This window comes from Phocoena sinus, chromosome 3 (assembly GCF_008692025.1).
Source record: "Phocoena sinus isolate mPhoSin1 chromosome 3, mPhoSin1.pri, whole genome shotgun sequence".
Lineage (NCBI taxonomy): Eukaryota > Metazoa > Chordata > Mammalia > Artiodactyla > Phocoenidae > Phocoena > Phocoena sinus.
This window is the reverse complement of record NC_045765.1, coordinates 45,205,302-45,224,927: the sequence shown is the minus strand read 5'-3', so window position 1 is coordinate 45,224,927 and position 19,626 is coordinate 45,205,302. Positions and strand designations below refer to the sequence as shown.

Sequence of the window (19,626 nt, the reverse complement as noted above, 5' to 3'; positions counted from 1 at the left end):
GAGGTGAGGTGACTTACTAAAGGTAGCCCGCACAGGATGCTTTGTTGAGCAGGACGTGGGAAGGGAACAGGCTGCACCTCTGGCTGGATTTGGTAAAGGAGGGCTGTCTGGGGGAGGACAGACAGGCTGAATAGATATGGGAGTAAGAGGCAGGAGTGGAGGGGGTAGACCACTCACTGGCCAAACTACCTCCGCGAATCATAAAACCTTTCTGAGCCTCAGTTTCCTCATCTGTAAAATGGGTATGACAGTACTTCCAGTTCACAGCTTGCAAAGATAAATCAAAACATAATGAAATAATGATAATAATGCCTGGAACATAAGAAGCGCTCAGTAAACAACAACCTGAGTAGTAAAAGTGAAGGGCTCCCAGCCTCTGGCAGGTTTGCCCTCGGAGGTCACCTGCCACAACCAAAAGATTCTCAGCACCTTTCCCAGCACCTTCTTCAGCAGATATGAGTGACCCTGAGAACAAAAGAGGGTTGACAGGCCTGGGGGAGCAGTGAGGGGCTGCGGGCGGCTCGTCTATCCCAGGGCCTGGCAGTGAGGATGCCTCAGGGAGAAGCAGCAGCGTCCCCATGCCCGCCCCAGCTCAGGATGGGGCTCTGCTCTACAGGGTGGGGAGGTGAGCTGGGACTGCAGCGTGCTGGGGCCGTCATTATCATTGCTCCAGCATTTTTTCTCCCCGTTATTTATTTTTCTGTGAGGAAGGAATGTGGGGAATTTACCACAGGGCGCTGGCCTTGCTTTGGGCAGTGCAGCGGCCTCTTCTATGAGAGGGAAGCAGCAGAGACAGATGGCTGGGGAGGTGGAGGCGGAGGAGGGTCCCGGCTGAATCTGTGGCCCCGGTGGGGCGGTTATGTAACCCACCCGGAGGCCCAGGGCAGATACCACGGTGCTTCTGAGCTCTAGGCATGTGCCTTCCCATGTACATAGCTCCCTTGGAACTCTACCTGGACCACCCCAGTCACCCTTAGCCTCTGGGCAAGCCCAGCGGTGGACGTGTTCCTCTGTCAGAGGTGCCTTCCTCTCCAGCTGTCTTGACTGGAGGTGTGAGTGGAGGGGGGTAGAGGATGGGCTGGGTTCCACCTTGAGCCTTCCAGCCTCCACTGGGCTGTCCCATTGCTTGAAATACTTCCACATCTCCATCTTTCAAACCTAGGGCATATGCCGCCTCCTCCAGGAAGACTTCCCAGATTTCTTCATCCTCGTTCATCTATCTCTTAAGCTGTATATTCTCCTGGCACTCAATGGAATATTCTGCCTCTTGGATCTAACACTGCCATTTGAGGTTTCATCTCCCTCTTCACCCAAAGGCTTGTTGCTACCTCCCTCCTTCCTCTCTCCCCTTCCTCAAGGAACCACCCTCTAGATCTCTGACCTAGAATCTCCATGACTCTGGGATCTAGACACATCGAGAATTTGTCTCCTGGGGTGAATGGTGGAGTAAAATGTGAAGGTAGATTTGGACTGTGGGAGTGCTCATCCTTCAGTCATTTGTTTAGTCAACACTTAGTGAACCCCTCCTGGGTGACGGCCTCTGCTGAGTCTGGGGAATTTAGAGAGAATGGGACCAACTCCAGCCCCAGGCTGCCCCGGGGCCAAGAGGAAGGGCTGTATCTTTGTCGAGGGCCTTGGGCTGGGTGCTGGGGACCCTGAGATAGACTGGGCTCAGCCCTGCTCCTGGCAGAGGCATAGTTTAGGGGAAATTCTCTCTCTCCCGCCCTGGCCTACCACCTTTACGTCTCCTGGATTAAGTGTTTTCTCTGCAAGGGTAGGGTGTGGTAGTCCTTTCTGTACTCTCAAGGCTTCCAGGGCTGGGATGATGGAGGCTGATGCAGCAGGAGAGGGCTTGGGGGTCGCGGGGGATGCCTGGCTTACCAGAGCTGGACTGGGGGAGGTGGGAGCCTGGGTCTGAACTTGGCTCCCTGTGAACCAGCCCTTTCCAGTTTGCTGTGCACCTGGAACTGAACCTGCCTCTCTCTGGGTCACCGTTTCCGAGTCCCTGAAAATCTAACTGTAGCTTAGTGTTTAGGCTAGTAGAGCAGGCAGGAGGAAGGTGGTGGCTCCTGGCCTTTGGGAGAGGAGGACCGCATAGCAGGGCCCTCGTCAGCCAGCAGTGAGCAGTGCCTGTGGCCTACAGGGATACCTGCTAGCCAACACCCATGCCGACCTGACTTAGCCCACCCACCCTGCCCTGCATCGTCCCGAACCCGTCAGGGAGATACCAGGAGTTGGGCCAGTCCCAGCCTCCTTCCCCTTGGGCCTTGGTTCCTGAGCTTCCTCAACCTCTTGTTCCCTTCAAGCCCTGCTCCTGCTGCGAGGCCCCTGGGCCAGGTCGAGTAGGGGAGGGGCACTGATCGAGGAGTCTGGATGGATTGATGAAAGCTTCCTGGAGGAAGTGGCAGTTGGGCTGGGCCTGGGACAGTAGGTGGGAAAGTGAATGTGCTTTGTGGGCTGAGCTCTTCAGAAGGAGGGGCCCAGGCTTGGGATCAGTCTGACTCCCGGCTCCAGCTCTGCTCTGCCTGTCCCTTGCTGGCTGTAAGACCTGGGGTGAGTTGGCTAATTCTCTGGGTCTCGTTTTCCTCATCAATAAAACAGAGGTAAGGGGGCCTCCTTTATGAGTTGCTGTGAGGATTCAGTGAGAAAGTATATGCTAAACCCTTAGCTTGGCAGCATCTGGAGCTCCTCGTGTGTTGGCTGTTGTCAACCTCATTGACTCCATCCTTTCTGCAAGCCCCCGGGGAAGGTGTAGGGGACAAGGCGGAAGCAGTTGAGGCCCCTGTCCCGCGGCTCTGGCACCCTCTGGGGGAAGATAAGACCCAGACCCTGACTGCTGCAAAGCAAGGTGTTGGGAGGAGGCAGCAGGGCCCATGTGATGGGTCCTGGGCTGGGTGCTGGGCCACCCTGCGTTCGAATCCCAACTCTGCCTCTGCCTAGCTGTACCACCTAAGTCACTTCACCTCTCTGAGCCCGTTTCTCCTCTAACATGGAGATGAGGGGACTGCTGACCTCCTGGCTGCTGTTAATGAAGCCAGGGCCTGGCATGGGGCATGTGGTGAGCACGCCCTGGTGAAAACTCTGACTAAAACAAATAATATGCCAAGTGATGAGGTTATTAAGCGGTGCAGATAAAACACTGATGATCTGGGGATTGAGCGTGTAGAAAGGATAGGAGACAGAGACGGGTTCCGGGTGGAAGGATGTGCGCAAACCCACGGCAGAGGCTGGAACTCGCAGGGCAGGTGTGGCACCACGAGCCGCTGGACTCCCTCTGACGGCTGCTGAGGGCGCAGGGAGCAGGTGAGCGAGCTCTCGGGCAGACCCTGACGTCAGGGACCCTGAATGCCAGGATGAGGTCTTGCTGCTTGATCCCCCATGTCCTGGAGAGGAGGAGAGAGGCCCGACACACAGTGGAGCCAGGCGGGAGGAAGATGGATCTGGCAGCGTGGGGTGGGTAGATTGTCGGGGGAGAGACTGGGGGCGGAGAGACCATTTAAAAGGCTGTTGCGAAATCAGTTTTCCTGATAAAGAGCTAGGCTGAGTCATCTGTGGAGGAGAGAAGTCATATCCAGCTCCTCCGCGTTGCCGTCAACGTGGGATTTTCCTCTTTGTCAGCTAGTCGATTGGCTGCCTTTCGCGGAGGCTTTGAGAAGCAAGGCCGGCTCAGCATCCGGAGGGAAGCTGGGCTGCAGGGAGGACCCAGCCGGAGTGAGTAAAGCGAGCACCCAGAGGTGCCTTTGTGGTTTGGGGTGTGTGACTTAGGGCATACAGCATCCTCCTTTGGTCTCAGTTCCCCCTGGGCATGAAGGGAGAGGCATGCCATGACTTCTGCCGGCCGGTTGGTGGCCAGGCTGGAGCTAGGTCTGGGGCTCTTCACTTCCATTCCTATGCATCTCCCGTGTCTGGCAGTCCTTCCCACCTTGGTACGAATTATTCTCTGCGAGGAGGCCTGGCAGTCTGCTGGGACTCAGTCAGGTTGCACTCACCAGGACTTTGGCATGGATGGAGAACTCCCCGGGGAAAGGAGGCTGTGTCATTTCCTCCTTTCAGCAGGGAGGATGCGGGGCAGGGGCTGGCAAGGTAGTCAGGCCATTACTCAGGTCCAGTTCATCTTCCTGCCCCCGGCTGAGGCCGGGGTTGTGCAGCAGCCAGCCATTGGTTCCTTCCTGACCCCACCAGGGGGGCAGTTATCCCAGCCTGTTTACCTGTCCCGTTGCCAAGACTCCCAGGCAGCCACAATGGGCCGTCTCCAGCCAGTCTCTCTTCCTACCTCTGGCTCCCTGTCCCACTCCACCCTGCCCGGGCCCTGGGCACTCCCATTGACGGCAGCCGTGTGAAGAAGAATTTCCTTGAATTCTCTCCCTGTCCTGACCTTCTGCTCTGGCCTCCGTTCCCCTGCCCTGCCTCCCTCCTCTGGATCCTCTGTCCAAAAGGCCTGATGGCCGGCAGAACAGGCAGCTGCCTACAGAAGTAATGGGGTGGGAGAAAGGGCTTCTCCCTGCCTGAGCACAACTTGAACTCAGGTCCCCTGACTCCCCACACCGTGCTCTTTCTACTCCACTAGTCTTTTACGTCCTAGCAGTCATCTCTGCCCTAGTCACAATGCGTTTATCAGCTCTTCTCCTGAGAGGAAGAAGGACGACAAAGCATGAGTTGCTCTGGGCAGCTGAATATGAAGAGGAGAGGGCGCTGCCGCGGGCACTGATCACGAGATGTGGAAACAGAGGGGTCTTCAGACCAGCATCCAGGAGCACCAGAGTCTCTGTGGGTGCCCCTCCCACCGGAGTCAGGATCCGGAAGGCAGGGTGGTTAAGAAATGAGATTCAGCATAACCAGATTTTGAGTTTTGAATCCCAGCTCTGCTACTTAAAAGTCATATGACCCTGGGCAGGTCTTTCTGAGCTCTGGTTTCATCTGCAAACTGGGAAGAGTGCTAGTACCTATCTCTTAGGGTCATCGGGAGGATGGAACAAGATGATGGGTCTACAGCGCATGGCACAGCACTTTATACTGGGCAGTGGTGAGGGCTCGCTAATTATAGCACCCACTGCGATCTTCATGTGAAGGGCTGTACTCAGGGCTTCCTGTCCCCCTTCCCCACTTAAGGATTTAACCCTGTTGGACCCAGGTCTCCTGACGCTGGGCAGCTCTTCCTTGAGTCTGCCCTCACCCCTCCATCTCCGGAAGGCCGGTCTTCAGAGCTCCTCATCCATTGTCCAGGGTGGAGCTTTCAAGGGCCAGCCCTGAAGAGGCTGAGGGAAGAGGGGGGGTTAGGACTTGTACAGGTGCAGGCTGCAGCCAAGCAGACTGGGGGCTCAGCAAGGGGCCTCTCCCCTGTGGGCCTTGGCCACCTCTTGCCTCTCTGATACCAGGGACCACAATCTTGGACCCACCTGGCTGGGGCATCACTAGAGGTGGCAGTTCCCTAGTCTGGGGAATTTTGAATGGAGCTGCCACCCCCAGTGCCCTGCAGTGGGGGACTCTGGGATGCCCGTAGTTGGCCCAGCCCCCCTTCTCCCAGCTTTGTTTGTGTAGGGTGGCAAAAGTCATCTGGATTGCTGGCTGGGTCTGGTCCAAGCCTCCTGCCAAATTCCTTTTCCGTGGAGTCATTGCAGGCTGGGATGGGGGGCACGGGAGCTCCCTCGGAGGCAGGGCTCTCTCACCCCCTGGCGTTTTCTGCTGGGTTCCTCTTGTCCCAGAACAACAGTGTGGGGAACATTCCCACCCTGGCTGGGGGTCAGCAGACCAGGTCTTGGCCCATGGCCTCCTCTGCAACCCCTTCCCTCTCTAAAGCCTCCCAGGCCAGCTTATCCCTGAGGGCCCTTCACTCTCTGACACTGGAGCATTTTCTAGCCCCATGGCCCTTAGAACCAGCCTTGGGATAGGACTGAAGCAGAGAGGTGAAGAGAAAAAAGAGAAAAGTGCAGGGATTTGGGAGGTCTGAATTACACAAACACTGAAGCCCTTTCTAGGAGCCTGGCACTGTGGGAACCTGCTAGCCAGGTACACAGTAAGAGCCCAATCAATGTGAGCTACGATGGCTGCAGTTGTGTCATAAGAGCCACTGGTGGGACTAGGGATGTTTATCCTGACTGTGCCCCGTGGGGATGTGATTTGTGACTGAGTCTCTGCAGGGCTGTCAGGTTGGAAAGAGAAAGCTCTTTATCTGTGTGGCAGTGAGGGGCAGAGTCATGTCAAGAGGTGGGAGTTAATATGAGGAGTGACTTTATAGCTAAAGAAAGAATGTTAATTAGCAGAAGGTACATCTTCAGGGTAGTGAGCTCCCTGTCAGTTGAGGATATAAACAAAGGCTTGTACACGCAGGGACATGGCTTTAGGGACGCAGGAATTGTGTGGGGGATTGGACCCGGTGACAGCCATCTCTGAGATTCTGAGGTGCTGTGATTTGGGGCAATGATCCCTGCCTCCCAATAACTCTAGAATCCCCTGCTCTGTGACCTTAAGACAGTCACCCCTCTCAGGACCATGATCTGTAGGGTGAATCTCCTTTGCTAGAAGACGCTCTGACCCCTTCCAGGGTGTCACGTGGGGTCACCGTCAACTCCATCCCAGGGTAGCACGAGCCCTCGGTCCTCTCTACTTGGGCTGAATGACAGTAATCCCCCTGGCATCCACGATCTCAGTAGCCTCCAAACCCTAATGTCAGTGCTTTCATTTTTTTTATTATTATTATTATTTTTTTTTGTGGTATGTGGGCCTCTCACTGTTGTGGCCTCTCCTGTTGCGGAGCACAGGCTCCGGACGCACAGGCCCAGCGGCCATGGCTCACGGGCCCAGCCGCTCTGCGGCACGTGGGATCTTCCCGGACCGGGACACGAACCCGTGTCCCCTGCATCGGCAGGCGGACTCTCAACCACTGCGCCACCAGGGAAGCCCCTGTCAGTGCTTTTATTACCTTCTTCTCAGCTAAGGAAACTGGCTCTGAGAGATGTAGTAACTTGCCGAGGTCACACAGCTAGCAAATAGCAGAGCCTGGATTTGGGCTGGGAGGCTTGGTTTCTAAGCAGACCAGAGGAGATGGGCATCGCATGAGCTGAGCAACTCCTCCTGTGTTGCTGGCTTGTCCCCTACTTAAGTTCCCCACAGGGGAGCAGCCTGGCCCAACCCCCAAAGCCTTCATCATGGGGTGATCCAGGCAAGAGAGGAGCCCTACCAGGAGGAAGCAGGCGTCAGGGGCGCATGGGGCAGGCTGTGTGCTGTCACTGTTCTGGACCTGTGGCCACAGGTGTGTGTGGTGGGGAGCCAGGTCGTGATGGGAGGAGGGAAGGAGGAGGTTGGGGCCAGACAGCCTGTGGCTGCTGGGCCTGGTCCCAGTGAAGCAGCTGTCGGCAGCCACTCTGTCCTGTGTGGGCCTCCCCGCTGACCCTAGTGTGAGCTCTACCCTGCACCCCTCTCCGAACCTTGGCTTCTTCATCTATAAAATGGGGGTGGTAGTGAAACAGCTCCTCTATAGGGGCCCTGCCAGCTCTGAGAGTCCATGAATTCTGAGCCTCGCTGGCAAGATGCCTAGAAAAACTGTCCCTGGAGACCCACTCAGCATGTCATGGCCAGTGCTAATGAGGGCAAGATAGGAGGAAGGGCAGGGTCAGATTCCTCAAGAACTAATTAGCTTCCCTCGGTGGGGGTGGGGTGACAAAGGAAGGAATTTTCCCAGCCACCGACTGAGCTGCTAGCCCGGCCACAGGCTGTCCCATCCATCTGTCCATAGGTTCATGTGTTCATGCGTCCATTTCTTCATTCCTTATTCAATAAGCACAAATTAAACACTGACTCTGTGCCAGCCGGGCACTGGTGATACAGAAAGAAATGGTTGCCTATAGTGAACTTACAGATTAATAGGGCCTGACCCCCAGCCTGATCCCTGACCTCAGGCCCCAGACTCCGGTCCTAGCCTGCAGCCCCAGCCTGAACCCCGACTCCCACCGACTCTGTCCCCTATATGTCCCAAAGGGACCTTTGGGACAAGCAGGCAGCTTGAGCATGCACTGTGGACCCAGAGAGAACTGGTGCTGACTCCAGCCTTGCCACCCTTTGCTGTGTGATCTTGGGTGAGTTACTTACAAGTCTCTAGACCTCATTTTCCACTTCTGTAAAATAGGGAGCAAGTAATGCTTGTGTCCTAGTGTTCTTGTGAGGATAAAATGAGGTAATGCAATGTTCTAGTAGAGTCACTGCTGAAATTAGCCCAATTTATTACTTTTATAACATTAAAGTATGAGAATTTTTCAATGATTGTTTAAATGAAAATGGTAAGAAATTCTGCAAGGACTTGGAAGAAACTATTAACAGTTGTTACCTGATTTGTGGTGTGGAGCACACAGAGGTAGAGAGACATTTTTTACCGTATACTTTTTTATGTTTTTAAGTTAAAAAAAATTTTTAGTCCATGTAAATGTATTACCTATTCTAAAAAGAGGAAGTGTTAGTGTTAAGAAGTGACTATACTATGAGTTTGAAAGTGTAAAGGGCCCTAAGATATGCACTTAGGCATATGAATATCCTGCAGGTTCATTCATGCCCTCAGTAATGCTTCCTGAGTGCCCACTTTTTGCCAGGCACTATTCTAGGGGCTAGGGTTAGAGGGATGAACAAGTCAAGCAAGTTCAGTTCCCCCTTAGAGCTTGCGTTCTAGGTGAGGGAGACAGATAATAGACAAGGAAACGTGTAAAGAAGATAATACTGAATTGTGTTGAATGCTATGAAGAAAACAAAACAAAGAGATGGGTTGGGGGGGGTGCTGATTATAGAGGAAGGCCCCTCCAGAGAGGTGACATTCACGTGAGTCCTGAGCGATGAGGAACCAACATGGAATGCCACTTGGGAAAAGATCATTCCAAGCAGACAGAACAGCAAGTGCAAAGGCCCTGGGGCAGGAACAAACTTGGCGTTTTCAAGGAACAGAAAGCCAGCCAGGACAAGATGAGTCCGAGATGGAGTGGGGCCTTGACTGCGAGGGTGAGGTGTTCTTGCTGAGTTTGGTAAAGTGCCATGTCAACAAACTTCAGGGGGAATCCAAACAAGGGGGCAGTTAATACTAAAAGGGTAATCAGGGAAGGTTTTACATGGCTATCTGAGTTGGGCCATGATGGTTGGGTCAGGGATCTTTATGAGGAGATTCTAGGACACGGTGAGTAAAGATCAAATTCCGGAGGAAAAGGCCATCTGTAGTGGGGCATGGGTGACCATCTGTCTGTCTGTGTGTGTACCCCTGTAGCTCTGCAATCCCATTTGCTGACTCGGCCTCTGTCCCTCCTGCAGCGCTGGGCCGGAGCACTAGCCTCACCGAGAAGGATCTAAAAGAGGCCAAGGCGAGGAGCCAGCAGATCGCAGCCCAGCTGACCACCCCTCCCAGCTCCAACTCCCGCGGCGTCCAGCTCTTCAACAGGCGCCGGCAGAGGGTGAACGAGTTCACCTTGGAGAGCCACGGCCAGAGGGGACAGAAGCCCGGCCAGGAGTCCCTCAGGGTGCCCCCCGCCAGCCCCACAGGCCATGCCCCAGGGCTCAGCCTGAGTCCCACCTCCCTCCCTGAACCAGGCCCTCCGAGAAACCCCGCCTGCCAGAGCGCTGACACAGGGGTCCCCGGTCACAGCATGGAGGGCCCCTCAGAGGAAGCCAACTTGCTGCGGCACCTGGAGAAGGTGGCCAGTGAGGAAGAGGAGGTACCACTGGTGGTTTATTTAAAGGAGAACGCGGCCCTGCTGACGGCCAATGGGCTCCACCTGTCCCAGAACCGAGAAGCCCAGCAGACACCCCCAACTCCACCTCCGGCCGAGGTCCACAGCCCAGCCACGGATGCCAGCCAAAACCCTCCCTCACCCAGCGCCACGCTCATCACGCCAGTTACCAACAGCAACCACAACCTGCCAGCCACAGATGTCGATCAGAACCCACCGGCAACTGTCCCCCCGCAGAGCCTGCCACTGTCCAGCGTCCAACAGAATTCTTCACAGGCACAGCTCCCGCCGAAGGGTGCAGTGCCAGATTTCAAACCCAGCACCCAGTGTGCTGGTGGGCAACCCCAGGAGCCAGCTGTGGAGGTGAGATCCAGCACCCTACTAATTGACAAGGTATCGGCTCCACCTACCACCACCAGCACCTTCTCCAGGGAAGTGACTCCCATCTCCAGCTCCAGGCCCCCAGCCCCAGATTTCATGTCCAGCTCCCTGCTCATTGATATCCAGCTTGGTGCCCCAGTGGCGTCCACAGAACAAGAGATGTCCGGGCGGGCAGCTGCCACCACGCCCACCAAACTGTACAGCGAGGTCCACCTCACGCTGGCCAAGCCCCCATCTGTGGTCAACAGGACGGCCAGGCCCTTTGGGATTCAGGCACCGGGCGGCACGAGCCAGATGGAACGAAGCCCCATGGTAGAGAGACGACATCTTGGAGAGAAGGGTCCCGCTCCCCGGCCCCCCAGCGTGGCAGACAGGAGCCCTCGGCCACAGAGACACATCATGTCCCATAGCCCCATGCTGGAGAGGAGGCCCGTGGCACAGCGAAGCCCCGCCTTGGAGAGACGCCCCTTGGGGAACTTCACCCCGCCCCCAACCTATGCCGAGACCTTGTCCACAGCCCCCCTGACTTCCCGGGTTAGGTCTCCCCCCTCTTACTCTGCCCTGTACCCCAGCGCCGACCCCAAGCCTTCTCATCTAAAGGGCCAGGCAGTTCCTGCCAGCAAGACGGGCATTTTGGAGGAGTCGATGGCCCGCAGGGGCAGCCGGAAATCCATGTTCACCTTCGTGGAGAAGCCCAAGGTGACCCCGAATCCGGACCTGCTGGATCTGGTACAGACAGCGGACGAGAAGCGGAGGCAGAGGGACCAGGGGGAGATGGGCGTGGAGGAAGAGCCCTTCGCGCTGGGGGCCGAGGCCTCCAACTTCCAGCAGGAGCCCGCACCCCGGGACAGGGCCAGCCCCGCAGGTGCCGAGGAGATTGTCCCCGAGTGGGCCTCATGCCTCAAGTCACCGCGTATCCAGGCCAAGCCCAAGCCCAAACCCAACCAGAACCTCTCCGAGGCCTCTGGGAAGGGGGCCGAGCTCTACGCCCGCCGCCAGTCCCGCATGGAGAAGTACGTCATCGAGTCTTCGGGCCACGCGGAACGGGCCCGCTGCCCTTCACCCACCATGTCCCTGCCTTCGTGCTGGAAGTACCCCACCCACGCGCCTGGCGGCTTCCGAGTGGCGTCCCGAAGCCCGGCTCGGACCCCGCCTGCCTCCCTCTATCACGGCTACCTGCCTGAGAATGGGGTCCTGCGCCCAGAGCCCTCCAGGCAGCCACCCTGCCAGCTGCGGCCCTCGCTCTTTGTCCTCTCACCCATCAAGGAACCTGCCAAGTCCTCGCCCACAGCCGCCTCGCCTGCCAAGCCGAGCTCCCTGGACCTGGCGCCCAGCCTGCCCAAAGCAGCCCTCCCACCGTCGCCTGCCCTGCCTCGGCCCTCCCGCTCCTCCCCTGGCCAGGATGGCCTCCAGCCCACTGCCGTGAGCCCTACCTACAGCAGTGATGTCTCGCCCGTGTCTCCCTCCAGGGCGTGGTCTCCCCGAGCCAAGCAAGCCCCCAGGCCCTCCTTCTCCACCCGGAATGCCGGGATCGAGGCTCAGGTGTGGAAGCCTTCCTTCTGCTTCAAGTAATGGACCCCACAGGGATCCCGCTGCCTGTCAGAGCCCGCTCTCCGAGGGCTGGATGGAGAGCAGGAAGTGGCACAGGGCTGAGTCAGGAGTATGGGGACTCAGGTCTCAAGGGCTGATGCTGCCACCAGCTAGCTTTGTGACATCGGGCAAGTCACCTCCCCTCTCTGAGCTGCAGCCGCCCCTTCCCTACCACAGAGTGGTTCGACTCCATGTCTGAGGGATCTGAAGTCTGCCACTGCGGGGGGAGGAGGGTCACGGAGAGAGAACTCCCTTGGCAGGCCCTAACGAGGCTGGGGGGGCTTCACCTGGCCTTGGTGAGCTGTAGGGATGCCAGCGTCTTGCTGAGGGGCTTCTGCAGCATACAGAGCCTGCCCTGGCCTGTGGGACCAGCCAGCCAAGGGTCTGCCTCCTCAGCCACCCCGGTGGGGCCGTCCTCACTGTGGCCCCAGCTCTGGCATCTCTCTGCCTCTTGCTGGATTCTCACCTCCACAGGTCTCTCTTCCGCCCACCTCTGCCTTCCGGACACTGTTTCCTCTGCACTGCTTCAGAGACCTCTGCCTCGGCCTCCACATTTTCTCTTCTCTCGGGTTCTGCTGGATGAGGACTCAGCCCACCACTGCTGTCTGACACTCTTCTTCCTGGCCCTCTGCTCAGCTGCCTTCATGCCTGCTCCAAACATCTAGCTCCGCTTTCAAGACAGCTAACGCAGTTCATCCCAGACCTCAGTCCTGGTTCGACCTAGCTTGCCCTCACCGTTCTGGGATGTGGGAGGTCCCAGGGGACCCCTGAGAGACAGAGAGCCCTGTAGGAGGCTGCGCAGAGGTTGGTGTGCAGCTAGGAGAGAGGCCCCTAGCAGTGTATCCGTCAGCTGTTTTGCCTTCAACCTCAGCCAAGATCTGCACGACTGAAAGCAGCCGTCTACGTGCAGCGAAGGGGCCGCAAGGAGAGAGGCATCTCAGCCTGCCGTGTGCTGTGCGACTTTGGCCAAGTCACTTTCCCTTTTTGTGCCTCAGTTTTCTCATTTATACGATGAGGGCCCTCCTAGCTGGACAATCTGTGAGGAATGAGGGGACAGGCTGGTGCTTTGGGAGGAAGGCCCTGTAAGTGATAAGACAGTCCCCTGGGAAGAGAGGGGAAGGAAATGGGACAGTTGCCATAGGACAGATGGTGAGTAGATGTAAGGGTGTCCTTGGGAGGGTGTGGCTGGAATGAGCTGCAGCAGGAGGCCAGGAGATCAGAAATTTAGGCTGGGACTGCTCAGGCTCAGGATCGCCTGGAGACGGTGGGAACACGGCAAGGGTTGGGGCAGGAGCACAGCAGCTCAAGGAAGGGACAAAGGAGACCTTAAGGTTTAGAAGAAAAGGCTAGGACTTAGGAGATCTGGATTCTCAAAATGGACTCCATGTGCAGCTTTGGGTCTCAGTTTCCCCATCATACTGTGAGGGTTTTGAGTCAGGTAGTCTGAGATCCTCACCACCTCTGACACCTTTGATGTGCTGCAGCCCCCCAAAACCACACTTTGTGGGGGTTAGAGAACATAGACGCAAGAGGCAGAATTCAGATGGAAGCTTCCCAAGACCGGGGGCGAGCACCACCCACTTTCTCTTTCCCAGCCCTATTTCTGGGCTCCCCAGAGGGGCGAGGGGTGGTGGAGGCGGTGCCCATGCCGGGCTGAGCCTGCAGTTTTCGTGAGCTCTCGGCTCGTCTCCATGGCAACAGGGGGTGCCTTCCCAGTGAGTTCATTCTGCCCAGAACGTGGGGGCATGCATGGGAGAGTCGCGAGGGAGCTCGGCTCCTTCACGCCAAACCCCTCCCAGGGCAGAGTGAAGCCCATGCTCCGGACCCCTGCTCCCTTCCACCCCTGAGGGCCAGCAATGGAAGAGCCCACCCTCCATCCTGCAGCTCCTGTGATCAGGCTGGCTGAGCTCTTCCCTCAACTTTGTTTTCTCTCCTGTTCTCAATATACTCTGCCTCAAATCTGTCTTGCTTCTTTCTTTCTTCCACACTCACTGGCTGGTGGTCAGGGCCCTCTCCCTCCTCTCCAATTCTGGCCTGAGAAGTGGGGTGGGACTGCTCAGTTACGGCGTGTGAGCCTGTGGTGTGTGTCCACGTGCTGCCTGCGTCTGCTGAGTGTCTGGATCTGCCATGGGTACAGATGTGTGCTGGCTTGAAAGTGAGGGCTGCCCTCTGTCTTCCCTGGGTCAGCACTGAGGGAACCAGAACCCTGTGGAAATCATGTTCTGTTTTCTCCTTCCTTAAGAGTTTGGCCAAAAAGCCTGTAGAGCACGGGGGAAAACCCATGCCCCTTATGGTCCAGGTTTGTTCGAATTCTTTAAAAGTGGTATTTAAGTGCCTTTAGCCAGAGCATATATACTTTCTGGTTCCCTCAGCAGCCGCCCCCCCCCAACTCCCCGTCGCCCCCATTATCTAAATGCGGCCACTTTCCACAGTCATCACTGCCGGGCTCTTGCATAAAATGAGTTTCTGCCCTCGTGGAGAGGAGCGTACGGCCATCAAGAGCCAGAAAAATGGGTGCTGGGCCCAGATCTGCATCTGACTCCTTGTGTGACCTTAGACAACCTGTGGGCCTCAGTCTCCCCTTCCATGCAACAAGAGGATTACAGAAGCTGTCTGGGAGCTAGCTCTCTTTGATCTCTGATAGTTCCTGTCTGACTCTGCTCTACTCGCACCTTCACCCCACACATGTGTCCTGCTTTGGGTCTGGTGCTGGGTTAAGTGGGTGCTCCTCTCTGAATTTTCACCCATGTGCATTTCCAAGGAGTTCTGGTGTATATGGTACATTGGGAACTTTTTCACAAAGTGAATAATTCTGATTCCCTGCAGCCTTTTTGTATTATTGACTGCTCCCCCGCCCCCCAACACACACACACACACACACGCACACGCACACGCACACGCACACAGTCAGTACCCAGACATGGCAGTTTCGATGAGGTCAGGCCCTGGCCCACCTCCAAAGGGTGAGGAGCTGCTTACCACTGCCCCCAACATTCCAACCCAGGCATTCTGAGAAGTAAATTCTGTTACTTGCTGGCCCTAGCCTTCCCCTTGTGGCCACTAAAGGCAGACCATCCTTGGAGATTTCAGACAGTTATCATAGCTTCTCTTGCCCCAGCCTGCTTTGCTCTTGGCTGAAAGCCCTGGTTGCTCTGCCTCAGTGCTTGTTGATGGACTTGGATCATGAACCCTTGGGCCTGCTCCCCCCAGCCAAGCTCACTGAAAGATTCCTGAGATGGCTCACAGACAGCAGCTCCCAGTGTCTCTTGCTCACATATACACAACTCTGACCCTGGGAGTAAAAGAGGTGGAGCCCATGCTGAGCTTTAACTTTCCTACTTGATGATTGGGGCCTTGGATGTCCCCGGGAGGTTCCTAACATTCCCAATCCCATTGAAAAATCTGTTCAGACTGCTATACGTTCCTCTATAGGTTAAAGGGCTCCATTTCTGAGTCTGGGCTCATCTGGTAGCTGCTGCATTGTTTGGAGAATACATGTACTTTACTGCTTCCTTTTGATTGGGAGAAATTAGATTCTCATTGAATGAGAAGCTGACTGGCTTGGCTGTGGCTGGTTACTGATTGGATGAGAGAATGGATCTTACGAGAGGTTCTAGATTTTGATTGAGTAGGAGGCACTGAATGGACTGGCTAGTTCTGGACTCTGAGGGATGACTGCTGGTGAATTTGGATCGAAGACCGAGTGGACTGGCTTGTTGCTGGAATCTGATTGGCTGAACAGCTGGATGGTTTAGCAGATACATGCTGGGCCTGGATCCCCAAGCCCTGTACTTTCAAACCAGTTCAAACTGCTTAAGCCTGCCTCCCACCTTTAAGCAACAGATAGTCACACACATTTCCTGGTGGGGCAGAACACACCAGATAGTTATTTACACATCTGAACTTCATTTTCATCACTGTAAAATGGGTGTGATAATACCAGCTACTTCAGCAGACTGTTGTGAGGATATGATGAGAGAGTAAGGATGAGACCGAACTTTGTAGACTGGAAAGTTCCTAAGGGGTAGGAAGCAGGTATGATAGTGTATAGCAGAGCAGTGTATAACTTCACAGAGGTTCACCAACTTGGCCTCACAGAACCCACACTCCCCACCCCAAGCTGGCAAGAAGTCCAGTGAGGGGAGTGTGCTACCTAGGGAGGAACGACCCAACTTCCTTTTATGTTTCCATCTGTCAGTGGGAACCTCCTCCCTGTTCAAGGTGTCCAAGGAACAATTAGGAGGTGACCATGGAAACATGGCAGGGGGATTGAGACAGAGAGGGCCTTTCCCTAAGTCCAACTTTAGTAATAATGATCAATATTTTTGCTTGTAATTTTTTGAATAGATATTATATCCATATGGTTCAAAACCTTAAACTTGTATAAAAAGTATATAATACATTAGAAGCCTTATTCCCACTCCTGTGGCTGTGTCCCCTGCCCTGTTCACCCCATTTCCTAACAGAGAGGCACTCTGGTTAGTTTCATGTGTATCATTCCAGTATGTCTTTAAGGTAACTAACATCTATTGCGCACCTACTCTCTTCTAGGGAACCTTCTCATACTGTGATAGTCTTTGATGTAAATTATCTCATTTACTCCTCACAACAATCCTATAGGATACATGCTGATATTATACTCCCATTTCACAGAGGAGGAAACTGCAGCCCAGGGGCTTCGAGTTGCTTCTTTTGCTGAAGTAACTTGCCCAAGTTCATTCAGTAAACAAAGGGGTCTGTCTCCAAAGCGAGCGTTCTTAAACCGCCAGTCATCTGCCTCCCTGCTAAGCGCAGGGGCAGGCAGCGTGGGCTCGTTCAAGCACCTGAAAGATGAGAGTTGGGGCACCTGCGTTTTTCTGCAGGCACTACCTGACTTTGGTCGCTGGCTTCCCGACTCTGTACAATGGACACAGCCAACTCGATCCCTTCTGAAACCCCGGTATAGAGGAACCCAGCACTAACGCCTGCCCCCACCCTCTCTGTTCTCTCCCCAGGACCGCCGAGAGAACCTGCCCACCTCCCCGCCCTGGACGCCGGGCGCGTCCCGGCCCCCCAGCAGCCTGGACGGCTGGGTGAGCCCGGGGCCGTGGGAGCCGGGCCGCGGGAGCAGCTTGAGCAGCCCCCCGCCGCTGCTGCCGCCGCCGCCGCCGCCGCCGCCGCCGCCACCGCCGCCGCCGCCCATGTCCCCCTCGTGGAGCGAGCGCTCCGTATCCCCTCTGCGACCTGAGACCGAGGCGCGGCCCCCAAGCCGCCAGCTGCAGGCGCTCCTGGCGCGAAACATCATCAACGCGGCCCGGCGCAAGAGCGCCTCCCCGCGGCCGGCGGGCGCTGAGAGCCTTCGGCCCTTCTCCCCGCCGAGGGCGCTGCCACCGCCGCCACCGCCGCCGCGCATGCGCTCGCCCCTGCCGTCCCGACCCGGCCAGGCCGCGGACCCCGGGACAACGTTCGCTCCCATCCCCCGGAGCCCACTGCCCGCCGGGCCCTCGCCCTGCGCTAGTCCCCGGAGCCCGCTGCCCGCGCGACCCAGGCCCTTCCCCTACCGCCGCTCGCCCACGGACTCCGATGTGTCCCTCGACTCCGAGGACTCTGGGGCTAAGTCGCCCGGCATCCTCGGCTACAACATCTGTCCCCGCGGATGGAACGGCAGCCTGAGGCTCAAGCGTGGCAACCTACCCACGGAGGCCTCCTGCACCACCTAAAGGCTTCCCCGCCCACACCCCATCCCTGCCCCGGGAGAGCCGAGCCAGAAAGTGTCGTGGGGCTTGGGAGCTCCCAGCACCATGTCCCCAAGGGTCTGGCCTCTTTGATAGCCCCAGAGATAAGGGGTCAGGGGAGGAGAGCTCTGGGCTTGGGGTTGGGGTGGTGATCCAAGCTTGGGTTCTAGCCCTTGCTCTGTCATTCAGTCATTGTGGGAAAGACCCTTCCTCTGCTCCTCAGCTTTCCCATCTGTTTAATAGAGCTTTGGCCAAGGCAATCTCCAAACTTCTAAATTACCCCTTCTATCAGTACACACACACTAGTGCCTTGGAAGAGGCAGGGTGTTGTATGTATGGACCCCTAGACTTGCTGCATTGCAGGGTTCCATACTCTCCGCCCGCCCCTCCCCTCCCCCCCCTTCCTGGCTCTGATCTCTGGAGTCTGGTAAATGAGGGGTGTGTTCAGAGGATCCTACGCCTGAGTTCCTTGTCCAGGCCCTGGCTTGACCATCTGCCTCCCTGGCACCAAGTCCCAGGCAGGAGCAGCTGTTTTCCATCCCTTCCCAGACAAGCTCTATTTTTACCATGGTGACCTTTAGAGAGGGTCTCCCAGGCCAGCTCAAGGTGCCCTGCTGGCTTCTCTGGAGAGAAGAGGAGGGAAGATTCCTCCTCTCAGATCCCTCTCAGGCTTTTTTCTCCATCCCAATTCAGGCTTCCCAGGGTCTCCAGGAATGATGCTATAGGTGTCTCCAACCCATCTATCCCTTCCAGGCCCCTTCATGGCAGGCTCTGGGCTCAAAGCTGAGCTGGGCAGAGAAGAGTTGATACGGAGCTATCTGTTATCCTCTGGCTTTACCTGGTAGCCTTGAGTTTGAGGTTGCCCATTTGGAAAGAGGGAGGCAAAGAGTTCTTTGTTACGGGTGGTATGCAAGCAGTGGCCAGGATGCACAGAGGAGATTCTAGTAGGGAATGGACTGGCTCAGATGACCTCTGGGGGCTCTTCCAGTCCTGAAATGCATTCCACAGTATTAGGAAGGGAGGGAGAGTAGTGCTGGAGGATTGGCTAGGGAGATGAGCTTGGGTGGGTGAGTGAGGGGTTAGACCAGAGTCTGCCTATGTTTCTGATTCCTTAGGAAGTACTCCACTCTTCAGTTTCAGGCCCCAGCATCCATACTGTGCCCAGATGATGGGGCCCTGTTCTGCCTCATCTCTTTCCCATCACACTCTGGCCTAGCCAGTGTCTGGTGCCCAGTGACCTTGGGGAGCCTGGCTGCAGGCCCTAGCCTGTCCCTTAGGCTATAGTGACTCTGATTCCAATCCCCAGGAGGGACACAGGGAGGAATGTACCTCGGTCCTATAGTTTCCAGAGTTGGCTGCTGGTGCCCTCTAGAAGTTCAGAATATCAGTTTCAGGAAACTAAGTGTGTGAGGGTTGGTGGGGTGGGGGGGCTGGAATTGGCTGAGGATCAAAGGTATGTATGTAAGTGAAAGGATACCAGGATGTTGCTAAAGATGAGGGACAGAGGGTGATTTGGGGGTTAGGAGGAGACTTACCCATCCCTCAGGGTGATTTAGACCAGGAACCCCTAATTGAGGCTAGGGCAAGCTGGGGTTAGGATGGGAGTCAGGGTGAGGGTGGGGTGCTTTGGAATAAAGGACTGATCCCAAAGGATTCCCAGGGCCTAAAGATTGGGAACATAGGCCCTGTTGGTAGGAAGACGAGAGGGTGCTCCAACTTGTCAGTGATGAGTGATCACATTACTGAAGTCCCCACCTGCTTCAGGGACCCCTGTAGCATGGGAGCCTGGGGCTAAGGGCCTCTTTCAGAGCAAAGACACTATCAGGCCACTAGTTGATGCAGTGGCAGAGAAAATCCACTTCTACCTGCATTTCCCACAAAGAGCCAGCAGGAGGCAGCCTTGGGAAGCTGCAGTTCTGTCTGGCTGTTCGCTCCCTGTAACTGCTTTCTCCCCCAGTCCTCTCCTCTAACCCACTAGAAATTGCCTGTGTCATGCCTTTTGCCTCCTGTAGAATTCAGCTCTGGCCCTCAATAAATGCTTCCTGCATCTTTCTGTCTCCTGTGTCATTTTCAGCTATGTCTAAAGCCCTTCCCTTTTCCCCACCCATGGAACAGTCCATAGGATGCTGGGTGGATGAGGATGTTTGATACACATGGGATGGGAGCTTGGGAAGTAACAATCATGAACAGAGATGGGGAACAATGAAAACACTCTGGGCCATAGAAGTCCCTGGGTTGAAGTT

At 56.1% G+C, this 19,626-nt stretch overlaps 1 protein-coding gene across 4 annotated transcripts in view; it reads left to right on the top strand.

Moving 5' to 3' along the window:
* Positions 1–19,626, top strand: part of SYNPO (synaptopodin) — a 77,871-nt gene that overhangs the window by 34,150 nt on the left and 24,095 nt on the right. For 2 of the 4 annotated variants that reach the window (XM_032625767.1, XM_032625769.1), the window contains 2 exons: positions 9,283–11,621; positions 16,664–19,434. In XM_032625767.1, the coding sequence (XP_032481658.1) occupies positions 9,283–11,621; positions 16,664–17,368 (3,044 nt within the window). In that variant the 3' untranslated portion in view covers positions 17,369–19,434. Of the gene's footprint in view, positions 1–3,544; positions 3,712–9,282; positions 11,622–16,663; positions 19,435–19,626 lie in introns of those variants that run through there. The other 2 variants (XM_032625768.1, XR_004349080.1) reach the window with 2 other exon arrangements.